This window comes from Chaetodon auriga, chromosome 24, assembly GCF_051107435.1.
Source record: "Chaetodon auriga isolate fChaAug3 chromosome 24, fChaAug3.hap1, whole genome shotgun sequence".
Lineage (NCBI taxonomy): Eukaryota > Metazoa > Chordata > Actinopteri > Chaetodontiformes > Chaetodontidae > Chaetodon > Chaetodon auriga.
In genome coordinates, this window is record NC_135097.1 from 7,762,546 (window position 1) to 7,785,600 (window position 23,055).

At 42.7% G+C, this 23,055-nt stretch overlaps 1 protein-coding gene across 1 annotated transcript; it reads left to right on the forward strand.

The window, feature by feature from the left end:
• Positions 1–1,375: 1,375 nt before the first annotated feature.
• LOC143317223 (uncharacterized) lies at positions 1,376–21,194 on the forward strand. The gene is made up of 3 exons (XM_076725265.1): positions 1,376–1,645; positions 13,594–13,646; positions 19,188–21,194. The coding sequence occupies exons 2-3, from the start codon at positions 13,615–13,617 to the stop codon at positions 19,969–19,971; spliced, it is 816 nt and encodes a 271-aa protein (XP_076581380.1). The 5' UTR covers positions 1,376–1,645; positions 13,594–13,614; the 3' UTR covers positions 19,972–21,194.
• Positions 21,195–23,055: the final 1,861 nt, after the last annotated feature.

Genomic DNA, 23,055 nt, shown 5'->3' on the forward strand with positions numbered 1-23,055 from the left:
AAAATGCTCACATCTACCTACTCACACACACACAGTCACATACAAAACTGCTTACTCATACGAACAAGGCAACAAATGCACATCAAAGTTAAGTGATTCACCTTATTTTGCAGATAAAGAAGAACGCCACTTGTTTTTTTTTTTTTTAAGAATGAATCCATGTAATTTCCAGCTTTAAAGAACAACCCAGAGCAGCTGCCTCCCCATCGTCCTCTTTAATCCAGTTACACCTGCATTCATGTTAGTTGCTGTAACATCTTCATGATGCAGATGAATGTCTAATGCAGGATATTATTTCTATTCCTGATGCCTCAAAGGATAAATTTAGTCATCTTTGCATCTGTAAACACTCAAGCTGTTTTTGTCAGTAGTGAGTCATCCTCAGGGAAGTCATTTGTCTATCAAGTCATACTAAACCGTCCCCCCTCAGCACTTCAAAAAATAATACTAATAATACTACATTTCTTAATTTCATATCCTCCACAGAGTGTCAGTTAAGTGCCTTGCATTGAGATTAACATATCAAAATTTCATTAGATTGTCTATTAATTCATACAGTGGAATTAACTCCTTCATTTCCCAAAACACAACCTTTTGTGTGCATTTTTTCAGTGCAAATGTTGGATCAGACTCACACTGAGACTTATTGCATCTCTTTTTTTCCCCCCTTTTCTGGTCTGGAGCCAAGTTTTGTTAAGTGGGCAGCAAGTGGTAGGGGTGGTTTCACTCTAATCGCATCCAAGTCATATGATCAACCTAGTAACTGTGACGGGGCGGCTCAGGTTAAGCTGAGTCAAGCTGCACACAGGTTGCCAGGTCAGGACAGGAAGTCAGATATATTAAAGCCTCATATGGTGTCTTGATGGTGTACTGTATAGTTGAATGTGGGTTAATTTTTGATTGTATGCATTCACCAATATGCCTACAAATTTATTTAAATCCTATTTCCATGTAACTTTAATTGCATTGTTAATATATCATGTTTATAAAGTGATTCCCAACCGTTTTTGTTTGTGATCTAAAAATAAGTCATATCATCAAGGTTCATGTCTGTCTTAAAGGGTGTAAAATCTATTTTTCGAGGTTTAGTTTGGATTATATTTAAATAACTCTATGTACAAAAACGGAGAAATTGTGACGTTCATAAATGTTCTTTTATTTGCTGCGGTTTGACTTCTGTACCCTCGTTTGCAAAACACTTTGTTAATTTCATTTTATGATGAAATCTCGGTAAGCGCAGTTTCATAAGCCTCTATTAATCGATAAAAATTTGCCGCGGGTCATAAATTTTATTTTGAAAGCTTTAACAGGAAACAGTCTTATACCGCTGTACCTAACTTGACTGTGGTCCACTAGTTTCGTAGACTAACTAACCATCAGCAGTGCGCTGATCAAACAGGAGACATGGGACTGTGGAGTCATCGAGGGGGGGAAACTCTTCTCAGCGATTCACCACAACAACTCAAGCCAAAGGAAGTCATATCCAACGAAACATACTGAAAGGAGCTTCTACTTTTTCAACTTTATGCCCAGTTTCCGCTCAGCAGAGGACCTGCGGTGAGACCACTTAAATGACAGCTGAAGAAGTTATCCGTGAATTTTTGATAGCCAGGGCAAAGTGCCACACCTTCGCTTAGCGCAACAGGTAGGTCCAAACAACATTTACCGACTTTCCTGGTCTTTGTGGCTGGCTGAAATGAAAAATACTGCTCTGAGTAACTTTAAAGTGGCTGAAAAGTGTTTTGTGAAGCGTTATTAATCGTTTGTTAGCGGAGCTTCGACGGTTATTCATAGCAACAGGTGAACGTTAGGATGTCAGCCATATGGCGAGTGTCCGCTTCGGCACACAAAACACGGTAAAAACACGATGTTGCACAGTGTAAGGTAGTTTTTACAGCAGTTTATGGACGCTAACATGGTGCAACAGTAAATAAAAGTACGTTTGATAAGCGCGCTGTAAGCTAATTTTGTTGTAGCTTAGCCAAATGTAACGCAGTGGAGATGAGAGTACACCTGCTGCACGGAGTGGCAAAGTCTGTTAACAGGTACTGTAAACAGATTAATACATACATGTTGTATTGACTATAGGTAAGCATGGTCATAAGTAAAAAAAAAAAAAAAAAAAAAAAAGAAAGAAAGAAAGAAAAAAAGAAACTTAAAGTCTTTAATGACTTTCTGTTTGTTTTATTTCCCTACAAACAGATGTAAATGTTGTCGGCCGGCTAATAATGAAATTTAAAGGTAATGAGTCACAGGGATCAGCCTGTTAAACATCCACCATGTCTGAGTGTTTACTTATGTCGTTAGTAATTATTTTCAATCTAATAGTCAGATAGTCAGTTCACAATAATATGAAAGAGAAAAGAAACAAACATTTAAACAGAGAATGTTGCAGATTTTTGCCTCAAATCAATAATCGGTTATCAGCAAAGTCGTCACATAATCTTCTGTTGATTTACCAATCGATGATCGTTTCAGCTCTTGCAGGATGTAAACTTCACTTAGGCTGATAAATATGAGTGTGTATGTCCAGTGTGTATGTGTGTAAAAACAAATCTGAACCTCATTGTGTGTCAGTGTGTCACACACACACACACACACACACACACACACACACACAGTGACAAACTGCACTGGAGCTGAGCTGAAAATTTCCATCACACCTTGAACACACAGCACCTGGGCAGGTGAAGTTAATGAGTGCATGGAGAGCTGTTATTGGGGGCGCTTGTTCTTTGTTGGGATGGAGTGGTGGAGGAGGAGGAGGAGTGGTCTTGAATCAGTCAACCAGAACTCATGTACACGGCCTTGGGCTTTGTTTGCACATCTAACACGTCGTCTCTCTGAACCCTGGTTCACTCACAAACTTCATGTCTGAGGCCACAGCGGACATATCTGTCCTAAACATGATGTTAACAGCCGTGTACGAGCAGCTTTCATACATCATGTGTCTCTTAAAAATCCCTGATGGCTCTCTGGCCTGTTTTCTGGCTCCCAGCAGACGAGATTTACAACTTCACGACAGCTGATTCACGCAGGATACTATGTTGTGGTTTGCTAAGCCCAGTTCCTTTTAACTTTAGTGCAAGACTCCACCCATGTGGCAGCGTATTAAACAAAAACAAGCCATTAAAAGTGTATGCAAATACTATTTGCACAAGGTCTAGTCTGCCTTGCTCCAGCGCTGCCGCTGCAGGTTGACTCCACCTGAAACAGGATATCAGCATGGGAACGGAGCTCAGAGCTGCTGCTGACATTACATTCTGGAAAACAGATCGTACAGTTTATTTGTCTTAAAATAAAGGATGTGTTGTTGCGTCACAGCAGGGAAGTCATATAATTTTACCTGACAGAGGGGTGTTAATTAAAACAAGAAGGAATAATCCCAACTCTCTGACGCTGATTAAAAGGAAGACTTTAATATTTCACAGCTGTCACCGAGACATTACTAGTTTTTGCTTTAAGAAAAAGAAGGCACAATCAATTTGTTGTAAATTAGTCATTTGAAACAGGTCCCAGGCGTTTGTCCACCTTCTGTGCTGTAAAGTCGTAGCACAGATACAAGAGATACAGAAACAATTAGTGCACGAGTTGACCTGCATAATGGTTGTTTGAACGTTAAAGATCAACTCGAAGAGGTGGTTTCCCCTTTAAATGAGCCGCTGCATTGCTGGCTCTTCCTCATTACAAAGTGCACTCCTCTTCAGCCCCTCGTTGGCTTGTTTACTCGCCAAAGTACAATTCAGGAGCTCCTGGATCAGGAGGAGCCACGCGAGGACAACAGCAGCAGCTCTGTTTGCAGAGTGAGAGCGCGAGGAGGAGAGTGCTATTGATAAGTGTGAGCTGCCGGGTGATAGCGAGGAGACAGGAGTTGTTTTCATCAGGCAAAGGCCGTCTGCAAATGATGTTTGGACGCTGCTCATCACAGTCGCACGCGAAATTGTGTATTGACAAGTTGAAATTTAAAAAAAGCATGTGTAAGCAGACATCTGAAATCAAATATAAAATGTACAAATGTAGATTGTTCCTTCACAAGGCCTTACTTTATATAAATTAGTGGAAAACTCCGATCACACCTGCTTTATTCAAATCATCCAAGGTCAGCTCGTCAAGCACGCGTGTCAGCAGCGAGTCATTTTCCTTCTATTTAAGAGCTGATGTTTAACAGTATTTTGGTCTTGTGACGTGACGCAGTAACATCAGTCGGATGAGTAGCTCGAGCTCCTTTATGATGCCGTGAAAGCACAAATTGTGACTAATATGTTCGTCAACACCTCATGAGGAAAAACTCAGCATAAAACAGGAAGTAACTAAACTAAAACCCCAAAACCATGACTGATAAATGAAAAAATTGCAGTCCAGTCACCAGAATAAATGTTTGCACTGTCCATTTCTGCAAACCACAGATCGTACAGTTTGACATGAAGAAGACGAGGGGATGGTGGTGGCGTGACAGCCAGGCGAGACGACGGCACAGCACTACACAGCTGTTCGAGATGTGTTTGTGTCTAGAAAAAACTGGTTTTTAATGTGATGTCAAGGCATTTTCCAGCCGTGTTTGTCGCAACTAAACCAGGCATTTTAAGACAAAACATGATCTTTTCGTGAAATAGACTTAAACCACAGCGCTGTCACAGCATACAGTTGAAAACTAAATGTGAAGAAAGTTACATATTGAAAGTAAAGAAACCTAAAGTTTGAACATATCTGTGGTTTGCAGAAACGTGCAGTGCCAACATTTATTCTGGCAGTAGGCTTGAAAAATAGCTGACAAAACTAACACCACCTTATGGGAAGTGTTATCAGGTGTGGGAGGTTATCTCACCGACTGTATATGCAGGTTATTAAAAGCTCGATCAAGCAGTGGGAGAGACAGCGTCTTTTTCCTTTGTCCCAACGCAGACTTTAAAATCATGTATTGACATTTCGGCTGGATTCTAAAAGCCTCAGAGCTGATAAGAGGCCTAAATTGAGCACCTTATCGAATGCTGCCTTTTCTTTCCTGCAGAGAAACGCAGAGGGTCACACCGGCCGCTGATGACTGCAAAGAAACCAAGTTGGCTGTAGATCAGGACACAAAGCTGTATGACCAGAACAGGGCTGCACGTTGAGATTAGAAGAAGATAATTTGTAATTCAGATGATTGATTGGTCACTCATTAAACATTAATTCGTCAATGTGTAAAGGCATGTTTAGCAACTCACAGCTTGAGAAAGACAATCCTGAGGGTAGAGGTTCACTGTGGACTCTGGGGACACATTTGTTGTCGATATTCCAAACTCAAGGTTCACTTGCTGAGCTATTCCCAGAGCTTTCAGCCATGGCTCCTGGTGTTTTTGAGATACAACTGAAAGCTGCAGGAACTGCAAACCAAGGAAAGGCAAGATTATTGTATTTGCACGGCACCTTTCAAAGGCAGGGCTTTAAGAACAGCAGTCAGAATTTCAATAAAAAAGGAAAATGAATCAATTAAAATAGAATAAAATTCAGTGAATGTAATGAAATTAAAGAGCAGAAATACAGTCACACTGCACCCACAGGATAAGATTGCCCAAATCCCATAAAGGAAATGAAAGTGCAGTCGAGAAATTAAGAATGTATCGTGTCGGTTGAGGTAAAACCAGTGAGTCAGCCACTCTGGAAGCCAATTCCGCATTTCGTACAGATTGTTATCAATATGGATGCCACCATCAGGCCTTGTTGATCACTGATTTCATGTCATTAGAATTGGCTGATCCGGTTCTGATCACTGATTGGTTCCTGTGCTCAAACATCTTTACAGACAGGTCACATCACATTATTACTTTGATCAGTAAAATGCTCTGTGCTTGTTGCAGGCAACAGCTGCCAAAAATACCTTCGTCCTCCTCAAGTCTTTCTGAGCAGGAGACAGCATTTCAGTCACACTTGTCGCCACCGGTCTGACGGCATGTCAGTGATGCAGACTCACACTTATTTCATCCTGAGATCTATCACGCCGTGTTGCCTTCGTGGCGGCAAAACTCAATGAGAAGACTTGGTTCTGAAACAATGTCCACAGGCTGCGTAGGAGCAGCAGCATGTTAGCAGCACTTCAGTGTGTTGATCACCTGCATGTCAGCAGCGCTGGAGGCCAACACACATCACCTCTGCATATTAAGGTGTAGAAATATGCCAAAACGCAAGCAGTTGCACATGCAGAACTATGGTGCATTCAAAAAAATGATCCTTAAAAAGCTGTTTTTTGCTGAGAAAATAATGTGGCAGATCACACTGGGAGCTGCAACTAACAATCATTTTCACTGTTGATTCATCCGCAGACTTTTCTCCATTAATGGACTCAATTGTTTTGTCTTTAAAATGTAAGAAATTCTCAGGAAATAGCCTGTAAAAATTTCCCAGAGCTCAAGGTGATTGTCCAAAACACAAATGTATTTAGTTTGCAATTATAAAAAAAAAAAAAACACATAAAAGCAGCATTTTTTCCACATTTGAGAAGCTGGAACCAGAGACTGTTCAGCAGCCTAACAAATGTTTTAAAGCAATTATAATGAACATCAAAATTGTTGCTAGTTTGCGAGCAGTCTCTGAACACACGGGATGAGTAATGTTCATTTTCCTCTGCTTTTTGCTTGGTGAAGAGTTTATTATGATTTAATACCTGATCGATCAGAGCACCCCTGGCTCTCGGTGGTCTGGAAGTAGAGGATTTGGAATAAGAGCTTGTTGTACGTCATAGAATTCACTAGAAAATGATATTTCCAAAACTGTAATTGACTTCGAACTGGGTCAGACATGTCCACCAGCTTCCCTCCCAGCATACCAGACATGCACATCCACTGTCGAAATGGAAATTCCCTCCATGTTTCTGTCTGCATTGTCTGCGCAGCACAAGCTTTGAAAGTTCAAATTTCAAGAAAGTCGATGTGACGAAACACACTGTAGATGAACAAAAGATAGAGAAACAATAAACAAAAAACAACGGCCAGGCCGATGGGTGTCAGACCAGTTAGCCCACTATTCCATCACTGCACCCCTCCCACGTCACCCACATGAAGGCGATCTCCCTACACACACACACACACAAAACACACACACACACACCCAGTGTGTCAAGATGTAAATGAGGACTTTATAATGTGACACACTGCTTACATAAGATGACCTTTTCAGGGATCTATCAGGTGACCGAGCGATGTTGCAACAGCGGGATCTTGTCTGTGAAAGACTCGGCTCCTTTTTTGAAAAGTTCACCAGAGACCCTCTCGAGAAATATTCATATCTACACCTCAGGCAGCAACTCCGAATGTGCATTCAATTACTGTCAGCAGATAAGAGAAAAGGGATTTTTGTGATCTATTAGCAAGCCTCTAACGTTATTCAAGCTCTCTGTTATTGTCTGTAAACCTCATCGACCTGTATTTGGTTTTCCAGTGTTGGTATGCGGCGTGTTTAGACCAGCAACTCAAACCCACAGTCATACAGAAATGGTTGTGGATAGATTTCAATCATCTAAGGGAACAACAAAAACAGCTGGTATCAGATATGCGACACTGAGCGAAGGCTGTCTGAAGGAGGCGATGCTGTGTTTTTGTGTTTTGAGGTGGTGTGAGAGGCCGCAGATCAAATCACAACAGGAACGATCAGTTTGAAACATCTGCTTGTTTGGATTTTTCCACGTTCAAGGTACCCTGTCGGTTTTTCTTCTTTACATTCAGTGTTTCTCACCAAAACACCTGTTAGTATCCTTCAGTTTGTCTGCAGCCGTCTCCTTTACTGCCTCTGTGGGCGCATTGCTGTGTTTCTCGGTGTGTTACTGCCAAAACTTTGCTAAATAGCGCTGAAAAGCTCCACAGGCTACCTTTGAGTTTACATTTCTTTTGATGTGGATTTTGAATCAAGTTGTCCAGATGGACTTTGGTTCCATTTTGGATCCAGCTCCCTTTTAGTAAAATATCCCAATCTGTAAAAGAAATAGTTTGACATTCTGGGAAATATGCTTTTTCACTTTCTTGCCAATAGTTCGATAAGAAGTTTGATACCACTCTTGTAGCTGTGTGCTAAATATGAAGTTACAGCCAGGAGTTAGCACAGACGTTAGCTAAGCACCAAGACTGGAAACAAGGGGAAACTGCTAGCCTAGCTTTGTCCAAAGGTATGAAAATGTCTGCCTATCAGCATCTTGAAACCACATGTATATTTTTTGCTTTAAGGGTTATATGATGGACTTTTCTTCTCGGCTTTCTGGGCAATTTCTGTGTGTTTGCACGTCACCCGCCTCCCCGATGACATCTAAACTTGTGTGTGATCGTGGAATAAGATGTGCTGTGATAGGATGGCAAAAAAAAAAAAAACATGTAGTCTGATCCCGGCGCAATGTCTGGAGAAATTCTTACATTTTTATGAAATACACTATTAAGTTATTTAGCTGGTGGGGAATGAGCAATGCCACTGCGTCACACAGCAAAAGCTGCGTATTACATCAAACACTGAAGAGGACTTTTCACCACCAATGTCTGCAGGGGCAACTCTGGATCTCAGTTGAATCTTTGTATTATAGTTATTTGCAACTTCAGTCCCTTGAAAGTTAAAAATAATTAAGCTTTGAAAGGATTCAGATGTGTTGTTATCAAACCCATGTGTTTATCTGATGAACCCAGTAAAGGTATCCCAGACTCCTTTAAAACAAGGCAGCGTCACATTAGTTCTCTCCTTTTCTAACATCCTCATTTCAAATAGTAGTTTTCAGTCGTTGCACATACAATAACTTCTGTTTGCAAACAGGTGAAATCAATTTCAACTGGACCCTGTCCCCAGAGGAAGAATTATTTTAAGCCTTATCTGTCCGGATGAAATTTTTCCACCAGCAGCAATCTTCCAAAACTGGCTCTGACTGCCACCTCGGCAGGTATCCCCTGGATTTCAATCCAATCCACATTTAGGGGACACTACAGCAATCCCACTTTTATTGCACCTGTTTCTCCAAGATGAAATGTTTCAATTTCCTCTGAGCAAAACTCAGAAAGCGAAAAAAATGGGAGCTCAGCCAAGCTGCCAGCGCTGAAATATCTCTCCCCTTCAGTAATCGTCCTGCGATCTTCCCTATCGTAAAAAACAGTGGCAATATATAATATATTGAACGGCACAGGGAGCAGATAAAGCACAGTTATTGCCAGCCAACAATGGCCAATATCTGAATGAATGAATGATGGTCCTTTGATGCACAGATTGAATCCTTGATCTCATTATGACTTTGGAAAGTCTCCAGGGGGACAACATGATTGGTCAGTTGGGTGTTCTGATGTGAATCTCAGTCAGCTGCTGTTGGTTACTGTAAAGCCTGCGGGAGGCTCGAGAGGCACAGAGAAAATCCTCATTCCTGACAGGTTTGCATGGCTCTCAGCTTCTCGTGAATCCTCTGATGTGCTTCAAGCCAGGCCCCCTTCCATGGAGTCCACCATGTTGCCCTTTTCCACCCCCTAAATTGTGTGCTTTTCTTTCTTTTGCGTGATAATACACATGTTCAGATCACGACTGCTGGCCAGGTAAAGCAAGCAATTTACAGGCATCATTGGTCGATGCTTCACCGCATTTGGATCTTGGTTTTAAGGCGACACAGAACTCTAAAATACGAAAGACTAATCTTTAAACCCACAGGAACGGGAATTCGTGGGTGTTCACCACACTAGCATTAGCAGTTTCCTGGTTTTTCCACTTTTGTCTGTCGAAAGCTGTTTACTCTGCAAACACAAGCAGACACACTGGAGCCAGAACATGCCTGATTAGTCATGTTCTTCTTGTCATTTTCTTTGAGCGGAGTTGTCTTTGACTTTTAATGTCACTTAGTTATGAGGACAGTGATGTAACTAGCTAGTTACTCATGAGCCCTTGCTGCTCGGAGGAGCGTTGTTAGCTGCCTGGCCTAAGACGGCACAGAGTCATCTCAGCCCTGCAGGACTAGTTCCCCTCCGACTTTCAGCCGTTTCCGCTGACCAAAAGCAGAATTGGTAGCCTGAGGCAGGTAACACTACAACCACATTGTCAGTCAACTCGGAGTCAGTTTTTGCCTTGCAAATGTGCAACCCAACTCCATGCCAATGCAAAGCAGCTTTTTCCGTCCCAGTCAGCCGGTCTGATGGTGTGTCCTCAGTCTGTGTCAGAAGTCAGCCAGAACACTACTAAATGCATGTGTGACAAGTTACACATGTCTGGGGGTAAGAAATAAAAACATCTTGAAATTTGTTTAGTTACTTAAACTTATTTTATCTAATAAGTTTGAGCTTACAATTTTAACTTGCGTCATCACTGTTGCATTGAACGTATACAGTCGATTCATATGACAGACCTATGGAAGCTGCAAGAGTTTCAAGGTCTCACATTGAAATTAACCTCCTCATTGCCGTGTCCAGATTTATTGAACACAACCTTGTTTTCCAGCCTTGAGCTTTTCCAAACCTTGTTCAGTTCCCATGATTTGACACATGAGAGGGAAAGTCATGAGGTTGACTTCAGGCAGAAACGCTCTTCAGTACTTCACGTCGTACCAGCTTCTCTTTGACGCTCGCTGGTTTGTTCTCATGTTATTTCTTTGCCGCGTTACTGATCAAATGATATTGCAAATACCTTGAGAGAAGAAATAACAAAATGCATAATGATCACAGTTATGTGTTGTTTGTAAAACACTCCTTTGATCATATTCTGTGAAATACATGAACTCAGCAGATCTTCATAATAGTGCAGTTACAAAGCAATAAATACCAGGAAAGCTTATTTTAGTTTCATATTTGGTTTCACACGAACAGTGACTTTATTAGTTAATTGACAGAAAATGTTTTTTTTTTTGTCTTCTGTTTTAGTAAGTTGAATATATTTGGGTTTCTGATTGTTGGTTGGACAGAAGAGTTTTATTTCCTGACATTTTATAGATTCAACTATTAATTAAATGAATGCTAAAAAATGGCATATAAATATAAATTATTATAGATGGCATATCATATTGCTGCTGTTGGTCATCTCATGGATTAGTTTCTTAAGGGACAAACATGAGCTTAAACATGTTTGTGTTTTTTTGATATTTGGGAACAAGCTGTGTCACCATGTTACGTTGATACAATGAACTATGATGAGGAGACACAGAGGAACATTCACTGGGAGTCATGTTACTGACCACCTGATAAGTCCAATATCACTCGCTTGTTAGTGCACCAGCTGCTGAGGGAAACATCTGACTGTTTAGCAGCTAAATGAGCCACCATGTTCTCCAAACAATCACTAACTTTGTCTGTCTGATAAACCCACTGTCACTACCTGCCCAGCACCAATTGGCACAACTGGATTTTTCGCTCAAAGCATCTGAAACGACACTGATGAGAGCTGAGAGAGTGAATCAAAACAATGCTGTGAGCCAGAGAACCAAAACAAAGAGCTGAAAGACGCTGAAATGCTCCTTAGAGCTGAAGTTAAACTGCAGAGTTGGTATATATTCATCTACAAATGGCTCCTTTAACACTGCAATTAATAATTTGCTAAATTGTGAACATAAAAACATTGATTAGTGCAGCTTTAAGTATTAAGTTCGATGCATAATTTCCAGGCAGTCTGGAAGATCTAGGTTTATCTGTGTGTAATGTAGAAAATAATTCAGTTGGGAAGTTTTAATTAAAACCCTTTTGCCATATTTGATCATTTCATAAAGAAAACTGTGGAGTCGTTTAACGTGAAGTAAGTTATTGCTTAATTTACTCCCTGTCACAGCACTTGCTAATCCATGTACTGTCACTGGGTTTTATCTGCAGTGAAAACATGGTGCCAGGAAGGAACTAAACTTATTCTCATGCTCATAATTAATTCATAGCAATTCAGAAACCCTCATGTCAAAGGCTTTAGGACCATTTATTGCAACAAATATGCAGTCGTATTTGGCAGAGGAGGCTTTGAGCTTCAAGACGCTCCCCAAACGAATCCAAGCAGCCCACATGACTCCGAGGCAAGCACATTAAAACACCCCCAAGGGTATCGAGAGCAGAAAGCAGCAGACACATATCGCTGAGATATGGAATATACATAATGCACAAGGCGAGAAATGCCACCGCACAACAAGAAAGAGAGGAGGAGGAGGAGGAGGAGGAGGAAGCTGGCGGTGGCAGAGGCAGGAATCAGCCTGAGCGATCAGAGGATTGAGAGTTGGAGCTTGTCAGATGATTATTGACCTGCTTGAATGTGACGAGTAATTGTAAAAGTTGGCTGATAGTGACTTCAGCGTTCAGCCGGGATTAAAACAACGTTCCATTTATGTGATAGTTCGACGCCCGCTGGGAAATTACCTCCTCTCTTGCTCCCCCACTGGAAGATAAGGGATATTTCAGCAGGGTGGATGCTTGCCGGTCCACCAGTGTTAAAACAGGGTCCTCACTTTGAAAGCCTGTCAGACCGCTGGGCCTCTCCTTGGATTGCACTTGGCGTGATGGTGCGGCCTCTTGGCTTTCTCCTAAGCGGCTGTGAATGTGTTGGAGGTCCCGGTGAAAATGTGGATCAGTGTGTGGTGGGGATTGTTTCAGCCAGGTTCGGGTCAAGCCCACCTCAAATCACAAGAGATCGTGTCTGTGGAGAAGAAAGAGATAACAGACGGCACTCGAAGACGAGAGGATTGTACTTGTGAGATTTGTCCGGGTTGACTTTGCCTCCATCCTCAGTGACTTAAACCTTGAATCCTAAATACTGCTGTTGTCAAGACTTATTAGTCACATTAGTCCGCGGCTGAAAATAGTCCCCAAGAAATGCAGTTTTTCCTCCTTTTGGAGTGATGTTTGGTAAAAACCGCAGTACTTGGCCAGATATTAATGGCGTAAGTGGGGTCTTGCTATTTTCATGGCAATTGTTGATGATATTTTACTTTACAATGACAGTTCTGCTCAAAGGTTCAGCTGAATGTAAAGAAAAGGCCTGCAGCGTCAGAGGGTTCAGGTTAAGTATAGAAGCAGTTTTGTCTCGTGGGCACACATCCTTCCTTTTAGTCCACAAAGAGAGACTCTGTCCTCTACCTTTGTCGCTCTCTCTTTCTCCTTTGCTTGCAGACAAACCCCGTTCAAGACTCGGTGATTAATTATTTACCCAGGCAATGAAATGCCAAAGCCTGGAGAAACACACCACCGGGATAGAAAAGGTCACTCCCACCCCGCTCATAGATACACACTCCTCGATACACGTTCGCACACACAACAGTGATGGATGGCAATAACATCTTTATCGGTGCTTCAGGCAGACAGAGTTTTCATCCTCGTGTCCAAACAGCGTCGAGACCAAGGGCAAAGCAAAAACTTGACTGATGAGGTGAAATCTTCAAGAGAGCCCCTGAAAGAAGCCCTCATTGAAAAACCACTCACATGTCAGAGGTGGCGAACCGGCCGATCAATAGCAGTCTCGGACTCCGTCAAAGCGCGTGTGTGTGTCACCGCAGAGCCGACTGTAACCTTTCTTTTATCGGCGAGCTCAGACGGCGAAAACGATATGTTCTTGTTTTCAGAGAAGTTTTGTCACTTTCGATTTTGTCTGCCGTTCAGTCGAAGGCGGTTTGTGTGATTAAAGTTTAATTGCTCTCTTAATGTCCCTCCACAGCTCCACGACACAGCTGGCCAAATGGGGTGCCAATGCTGCAGGATGATAAAAAGGTGAGATGTGCCTCTTCTTCTGTTTGTTTCCTGTGACACGAGCCTTCCTGTGAATACTGTCGGGGCACAATCTTTCAGTGAGTTGAAGGGTTCATTCATCCAAATTAAACTCTTTTTCTAATTTAGTGCTGGCCAGGTTTGGTTTTATGCTTCAGGGTTTCCAGACACGCTGCCCCAGTCACTCACTGGATAATCCACAGACCTCACTGTCAACAGCTTTCATTGATTTCTTTCCACTGCAGAAACAGGAAGTCAGTGATTTGTCCTCTTTTTACAATCGAAATGCTCACTGCAGGGCTGCAGTGGACGATTATCACCCTCAATCTTTGTTTTTTCAATAATCAGTGAATTGTTTAGTGTGTAAAATGTCAGAAAATGAGGGTAAATGTATCTTATTTCTACATTATACATATATTCAGTACACACCCTGTACCTTAAACCCTCGATTCAGTCAACAGGGAACAAAAGTTTGTGGACATGTGATCGGTTTACTGAGTCGATGACGCCCTAAATAACAGCCACCCATTAAACATATGACATTTATTGTGTGAAACAGCTCCTGTGCTCTTTGCCTTGAAGGTTAGCAGTTTATTTTTTATGGTGTTATTGGAGGTAGTGTTTATTTTACAGCATTGTGGCACACCTCCACCATAAGGGAAACCCTTGTATGACATCGAGAAAAGCAGGAAATCTTTGACTCAAGCCAAGATAAAGGCTAAGAGCATCTCGACAGGGCTGGTAAATGAGAATATAAAAACAAATTGCTGGTTTAAATTTATACAGCATTGGTTGTATAAATGGTTTGTGCCAAAATACCTCAAAAAACTCCTCCTGTACTTTGTGTGTAGTGCTAATTAGCAAATGATAGCATGCTAACATTCTAAACTAAGATAGAGAACGTGGTAAAAATTACCACCGCTCATCAGCGTTGTGTCAGTGTGAGCATGTTAGCATGCTGGTGGTAGCATTTAGCTCAAAGCACGTCTGTGCCTGCATCCTCAAAGAAATGAGTCAGTTATTTACATTGTCAGAAAACGTCCACCTCGTCAGGAACAACCCCTCGCGGCAGACTTCCTCATCTGCCCGTCAGCGGCGGCTCTAACGTCTCCTTACCCACATAATGATTTCTCGTCTTGTTTCATGCAGATAGCGAGAGGTCCATTTCTAATACGTCTGCACTCTCGGCCTCACGTGGGCCCTTTGTACAAACTGTGAGTCAATATGCCAATAGCCATCACCCCTGGTTACTGTATTTCTTTTCAGGACTGTCTATTCATTAAAAGTCTACAAGGCATCGTTGTCAGGGCTCGACATCGCTGTGCTTTTTGAGGTGAGCGCGGAGACGGAACATGGCCGGGAAACGAGATTTTGATTGCAGATTAATGAAAGGGCACGCTGTGATTCGCATACCAGAGTCGTAATCCCCCCTTCACACTTTTTTTTTTTTCCTCTTTCCCATGTCAAAGACACACATTTGAACGCTTGTGACACACACACATACCTCCCTAATTGTCCAGGGTGTCACATTTCTGGGCTTAGTGGGGTTTGCCGTGGTGGGCGTGGAGGCTGCTGGGTCAACAGTTTGGCCTCAGTATCAGCAGGCTGACGCTCACACAACAACCCGCGGCTCGTTTTTTATTCATTTTTTTAATCCAGAATTCTTTCTAGTGTTTAAGTTTCAAATCTGGTAGCATCGAATTGAATTAAAGATACAAATCTCTGTTCAAAAATAAGGTTTTTAGTGTTTTCTCACTTGTTTACAGGGACTAATTTTAGCTTTCTTCAGATCTTTCTCCTTACTTGTGTATTTTTAAGGACTTAACGAGCTGTCAGTGTCATAAAAGGGCTGTGATCAGCATTTTTCTGCAGCGGGAAAGTCAATTTTTTCTTGGTACATGTCCAGAAATCCATTGAAAAACAGATGAACTAGTTGAAGGGTGAGGCATGATGAATCAGTTCCCTGCTGGATGATGTTTAATTGCGTTGCTACAAAAGCAAAATTATAATGATTCTTTTTTATGACAGATTATTTGTATGATTATGTTGAGTATTTACTTTCAACATAATAGTAAATACAATTCTTCTAATACTGTTTTGCTCTGCAGTTTGTGCACAAGGGAAATTTCCATTGATTTAAAAGGACACCGTGCTTCACATTAAGGAAACTAAAGATCAGGATGCATCTAATGGTGTTGGTGGCATAAAATCCATAGGCACCACTGCACCCTGCATTATCTTTTAAGCCAGTATAATCAGCTTAAATCTGTGTAGCACGAGAAGTGTCGAGATCGTCGTGACACACATCAGACGTGGCGAATTGTAGTTAGGAATCTTCTCCCATAACCCATAACCAAAACCAGTAAACAGCATCTTGTCTGGTGCTTCATCCGAGTTAAAACGCATGCAAATAATGGTTTCTTCCAGGATGGAGGAGCCTCCTAAGAAAACTTTAACAGAAAACCTAAAGCAGAAAGGGAATCCCGACAGAGAGGGGAAAGCAGGAACTCCCCAGAATCGACTGCACCTACTTAATGCAAAGAGGCTCGTCGGTATTAAAATCAGAGCTTGACACTGGAGAGACGCTGCTCTTCTCTGTCTGTGGGACTTTTTGTGCAAGGCGTGTTTTGCATTAGCAGCTTTATCTCATTGAAAATAGAACATAAAAAAATGTCAAAAACCAGAAAGTTGCAGCCACAAGTTTTGAGTCTGCTCTTTGAAACCAGCCTGGAGATGGAAAGGTCAGCCTGCAGTTGGTGAAAATGGTGTCATTCTCTCACACAGCTTTTGTCCAGCTTTATTAATCATTGCTTTTTTTTTTAAATGTTTTTTTTTTTTTTTTTTTATGAAACACCTTCTGTGTTTGGCTTTTCTGAAAGCGAGCCTCAAATTTCACCTTGGCAGCCGGGACACAGCGGCGGTGAGAGACATGGAAAACATTCATTTTCTCAGCTTTCCACTGTGAAGGGAGACAGAGGGGAGGATGCAGGGTGAGGGAAAGGTGCTCAAGTCAGAGAGGGTGAGCAAGTGTGTGCTAGCTTGTGGCTATAAATGTGTAGGCGGGTGGCGGTTTTTGTGTGTCTGCTTACCAGGAGGTGAAAAAAGCTGTTATTGAATCAGTCGATGCACCTGAACGTTATCTTCTTAATTCTCAGACCTTGTTAAGTATATGAATAATGAACAGTGTGAAGTAAAGCCGAAAGAGAGGAAGGACAGAAAACAAGTCAAGAGGACAACTTGAGAACGAAGGAGGAGGAGGCGGGAGCAAGGCGATAGATGGAAAAAGCTCGAGGGAAGGCGCTCAAATCAAGGAGAAGTCAAGTGCAAAGGGATAGTAGATTAGCGAGCCGCGACTACATTACAGTCACAAAGGAGGAGAAACGAGGAGGAGGTTTGTGTGCAGGGGCGGAGAGGCACCTGGAGAGGTGTGAGATGGGAGCTCTGCTGGGGTAACGAGGCTCGCCGGGTGGAGGAGAAAACAAATGAAAGGAAGAGGAGATGAAAAACACGAGGCTGTCGCAGCAGGTGATGTCTGACAGCCTGTTACACCGTCCACAAAATAAAGGCCCCCCGCCGACACTCCTAATACCTGCAGAGGTGTGTGAGAGTGCGATCTTGAGCTTATACCCTTGTAAGAAAATCCTCCAAAATGGGGAATCAGACAGTCATTACAGCGAACAAGGGGCTATTTAAGGTGCAGCGCTCAAATGAGCATTAATTAGTCTCAGACCTTTATCGACCTCCTCCGTCCGACGAGGAATTGGGACAACATCGACGGGTCTGTGCAGAGCGCATGGCGGCGTGTGATTTACCCAGCAGAGGAGTGATTTCACAGAAAAGAGTGTGCAGATGAGAGCAGGGATCCAACAGGAGAACAAATCCATCCCATCAATGGCGAAGACTGACTGAGAGGAAACTCTTATTATGCCGGGTGAAAGTGAAGATGCCCCCTTCGTGTTCAACGTTCGTCACTCATCTTAATGAGTTGAACTGTGCGGCATGAAAAGGCCTCATTATTTTTGGCTTTATGTAACGAAATGAAAAACAAAACGTGAACACATTTGTGTTTTTTTAGCATTTATTGTTTTGTTGGGGTTCTGGCATGTAATTAGCTGCCCATTTGTTTTTTTGTCTCCATTTTTCCTTTCAGTTTCCATTAGAAAATGCATTTTCTGAGCTGTTATGACAAAGACCTTTACTCCAAACAATGACGCTCGGGGTCTTTTCACAGCAGGAAGCAGCAGATTTAATGGAGGCATAAAAGTGTTTATCGTAATATGTACTCCATTTCTTTATTTCTCAGTGAAAATGTGGGAAAATTAAAAACGATGAGCCCAAAGGATAATGGAGCATCATTAGCTTCCTCTGTAGTAAAAACTAGTGAAGGAGCAATTATCTTGCATTTTAGCCTTATGCTGATTACGGTAACAAGTACGATGACTGATACCACCCTCATGTCTGCCTTAAGTATGGAGCTAGAGCAAAGCTTAGCATAGCTTAGCTTAAAGGTTACAAACTGGGGAAACAGCTAGCCTTTAAACTTAGTGTGGCTAATTGCTTCTTGGCTGCAACTCCGTTCTCCTCAGCTAACTCTAAAAAAGAAAGAATAAACATTTTCCAAGATGCTGAATGATGCTCTTATGGTTTACTTCTCATTACTCCAACTGGTGTAGCATTAAGCTAGCACTAGCTAGATTAGAAGATCAATACGCAATCATATCTGTGCGTTAAGTATGGAGCTAGAGCAAGGAGACAGTTAGCCTAGCTTAGCATAAAGGCTGGGAGCAGGGGGAAAAAGCTAGCCTGGCTTTCTCCAGAGTTCATAAATATGCCGACAGCTCCTCAAAAACTCACTAATTTGCGTTGTTGTATCTAACTTTAGACAGAGCTCGGCTACCTGTTTCTCCCTGCTGCCAGTCTTTAAGCTAGCCTAATTGCCTCTTGGCTGCAGCTTCCTATTAAACGACTTGAAATTGTTTAAAACAAAACAGCATCTGATAGAAGAAGTCTGTATTTTCCTATTTGAACCAGAATTGGAGGGAGGGGAGTGCAGTCAGGGTCCTGTCACATCAGCAGCACAGCCACGGCCAGATGCTCTGTGTGTAAACATGGAGCGTATGCATGTCACAGACGGCGCTGTGGCGTTGGAAAGGCACATCGACTGCAGTGAAACATCCTTGTTGCAGTCTGTGAACAACACGTGATGGTTGTTTTCATTGATTGTCACAGGAACATCTGACTCCTGCAGCCCAGTCAGGCAGACAGAAATAGTTCTGTGTCTCATCCAGGAAATCAAGTGGTGATGCTCCGTGTAACTCGGACTCTGAATTCATCTTTCATTCCTTCTGTCACCATGTCAGATTTGATTAAAAGTCATATTTGTGTTAAGTGGATTTAGATGTATTTGCTAAAATAACTCCGGCTGCAGCTACAGTTTGTTTTCATGACGTTTGGTCTGTAAAATGCTAAAAATGTCTGGGGAAAAATAATGAATCCACATGTTTAAGAATCTGAAACCCCCCTCTCCGCCTGTGTCTCTCACAGCTACATCTACGACCCCTCTGTGGCGGTGGATGTGAGGAAGGCCGACTCTGCAGGCAGCTCGCTCTACCAGCCCCACCACTTCTCCGGTGGGGCCCCCAGCACCGACCAGCTCAGCGGCCACAACAAGCAGAAGCAGGGCTTCCACAACCTGGGCTACAGCAAGTCCAACGACAGCACCCTGAAACTCGAGGTGGACAACAACCACGTCAACCACAGGCTGCACGCTGCGCCCTCTGAGAAGGAGCTGCACAGGAAGGCCAGCACTCCACCTGCGGAGGTGTACATCATCCAGCCTGAAGCTCTGGGGCCGAGATGGACGCTGCAGGGAAAAGGCCCGAGCCAGGTGCCCGTTTACCCCAACATACAGGAGTACGAGAACCAGACGAGGTACGGTGAGCGGGGACACCGCGAGACAAGGAACAGGTGGGACAGCTCCATCACCGAGTGCGTGATCAACAGCGAGAGCCTGTCAGCAGACGAGACGGACGAGGGCGTGGGAGGGACGCCGGAGTACCCGTGCGACACGGGGGACGAGGGGAGCGTCCTGTCGGTGGACATCCACACCAGCACCACGAGCCTGTCCTCGGCCGACACCAGGGACGAGCTCAGACTGCCAAAGACTCCGGACGTTTCCACCGTCGAGAGCGGGATCTCGGTGATGAAGAGCGAGGACGAGGAGGAGGCGAGGAACGAGGAGGAGGAGGTGCAGAGCGTCACAGACTCGATGGTGGCGGAGGCTCTCGCTGCTTTGGAGGCCGCCACCGCCGGGGAGGACTGTGAGTGACGGACCTCTGCGCGTTCTGTCCTCCTGAGTACGACTTGACTGAGCGTTCAAAACCACCGCGGCTGAATCAAAGAACAGGGAGCGAGCGAAGGAAAACTCTGTTTACAAAGAACTACAGATTTATTTTTGAACTCAGAGTCTCGGATATTTTTTTATTTTGATCACACTGACCGAAGATAATGTCTTCCTTGTGAGGGAGGCAGCTTTTCCAGAGCTGCGAGCTTTTGCAGAAAGCCACAAATGAAGGGACGCTGTGTAGACTGAGCATCGCCCGCAGCCACGTCCACCTGCTCGTCCAGTGTGCTCAAACACTCCTCTGTCCTCACAAGCCTGTGCAGGCTCGCTGACTGCTTTGCCATGTCCACACTGCCCTTGTTCAGATATTAGTACAAAACAGAATGTTGCTTTTATCAACATGGTTGTGCTAATTGCTAGCATAGAGCTAACATCTCATTTGTGAACGCAGCCCTTGCCATAGCTTGCTGTTCCTTCAGGAATCTCGCCCTCTTTTCTCTGAGCAGGCGAGAGAGGAAAGGTCAAAGCTTTTTTTTTTTTTTTTTAAACACAATGTTTTTGTCTCTATATTGTCTTCTCTTGTTATTTATAATATATTCACTCACATCGTTTTTGATTTACTGTGAGACGAAACTGGACGTTGCTAAGCGGATGAGGAAGAGGATGAGCAATTCCTTATTTATTGCTTATTGTGTCATCTTTGATTTTTGTCAGAATGAATATTGTATCTACTTGGAAATTTAGAGAAATTAATTGACGCACTGTTCATACACCATCAGATATATGTACACTGACAATTGTCGTTTTTTATCAATTAATGTGATTTAATGCACGACTTGACTGTGAGAGCATTTGCTCTGCGCTGGCATATCAGAGGATCTATGCACACTGGAGATCTTGAGCAGGTTACCAAAGGATACAATAGAAAATAGCCACTTGTGCATTTCACTGATGTTGCTTTAGTTTCTGCAGTTTCTCGACCTTCGCTGAACTGAAGTTCACCCAATGAGCTCCTTCGCTGTTTTTCAGGCTTTGAGTTCCTCGTCTGGCCTTTGACATTAGTTCAACCTGCATTTCGCTCACGTGCCCAAAAGAACTAATTGAGGCTGGACGCCGCGTAGAAGAAATGATTGAAGAGTGTGTTCATGCTAAATAAGCTGTTTTGCTCAATTGTTTCACTGCGACTCCCCTTTTCACTCATTGTTTGCCTGCCAAATCATTTCTACTTACATTTGTATTATAAAATAAAGGAATGTACTTTAAAAAATGTTCACCGTGAGGTACTTTCTGTACTTCTGTGTCATTTTTTCTTCTGATTTGGCCTTCAGTATAGATTATGGTGGACAGAAGAAATGAGGTAGTTGGCTAACATTAGCCATGCTGTTCACAATGTTTGAGCAAGAAAAGCTCTCTGGTGAGTTTTTATGTTAGCATAGTAAGCTATCAGTAAATATCAGTAGCTTTATCTCTTTATCACCTCAGTCACTGATATTTGCTCTCGAGTCAAAGCGAGAAGACATGCAGTGTTACATGTTTATTTTGTGTTTTGAGACTCGTCCACATGTACTGCAGAACATCTTTAAAATGTCAAAATGCATAATCCGCATAACATCATATGCTTGTTTACGAGTGTCACCTCCCACCCTCTTCGTAAACAAGTGCCATCACTGTGGGAGTTCTGCATTCAAACCTCTCCACTGCAGCAGTTAGAGCCTCGGCGGGCAGCGTCCGGAGCCCCGGGACCTCGGCTAATGAACACCTCAGGGCTTTCTGCTTGAACCAGGAAGACACACACAGAGCACCTTGGAAACATCCACAACAGATGAGGCCGAAAGAAATCCTGATTGGCTGAGTGACCTCGGCTCCACGCTGCAGGAGAGGAGGCTTCTTCAGCTCTGACTTCAAGATTTCTTCAGGAATCAAATCACACAATCTATAACAGGCTTCTGCTCCAAAAACTAAAAACGAGCTTTTTCTTTATGAAGTTTTGAATGTACACTCTATGTTTGCAGTCAAGAAAAGACACACCTGCACCAAAGTGTGTGCATGATTGTCTCCCAAAATGAGAATAGCGTATTTCCATATATCTGTGCTGCACGATGACAACAAGGATCTGCTGTGAAGTTCCTGCTTAATCAAACCACTGACTCATCTTTTCATCAGCGCGCCGTTTCGCGGCGAAAACAACAGAGCTGAACTCCGCTTGTGCGTCACCAGATTACTTTGATCCTTTCAATCAGTTCAAGGATACGCAGAAAGGTAGATTATGTATAGATAGATGGAGCACAGCTGGCGCTTTGTTCTGGCACAAATACAAGGTATGAATTTGGAAAGTAAGCGTTGGGGGGGGAAGTGTCAGGCTCAACAGAACTGCAGCTCCATGTTGGTTTGAAACTTCTTCACAATAAGAGTCTCTATTTGAATCAAAACATGAGTTTCAAATGTGTTTTGCAGATGAACATTATCACATCACTGTTGTCAGGTGAAAATCCTCTAATTAAAATGTTCATGTTAAAGCAGCTTTTCAATGCTTTTTTAGTGAGTTTTACGCCCGTGACTCAGCCTCATTTTGGCTCAATGACAACACATTTTAGGCTCTGAGAGAGTGTGTCAGGGTCTAAAAATGGTATCAACCCATGGAGCAGTATGTAAGAGATGAACTCATGTTATTCTATACTTCTTTTTTTTTTTTTTTTTTTTTACTGTCAACATATGAACCAAAGACAGGAACCAAAAATGTGAGTCTGCCTCTCAGTCCTTTCTATGGCACTCAGCCTGAAGCACCTTTTACTAAAAGCAGGTCACAAATATAAAGTTACATTCTTTTAAAATGCCCAGTAAGCTCTCGAAACAGCTGTGGACTGCAGTTTTTAACCAAACGTTGCTTAATAATTGCATGATTAAAGCACGGTGTACTGGTTAAGAACTGCTTTTGTTTGGGACTATTTTCAACCTGCGGATCATCACACATTTGATGCAGAAGTGAGTATTTACAGCAGCATTTAAAGTTACCCACAACAACATTTACAATTTATCTATTGAACTGAAAGCCAAGGTCCAACAAGACCA

What these genes read in the sequence shown, in the direction of transcription:
- LOC143317223 (XM_076725265.1), top strand. Translation starts at nt 13,615, where the DNA reads ATGGGGTGCCAATGCTGCAGGATGATAAAAAG. An exon ending in TGCTGCAGGATGATAAAAAG is followed by an intron (nt 13,647 to 19,187) that starts GTGAGATGTGCC and finishes TGTCTCTCACAG; the next exon opens with CTACATCTACGACCCCTCTG.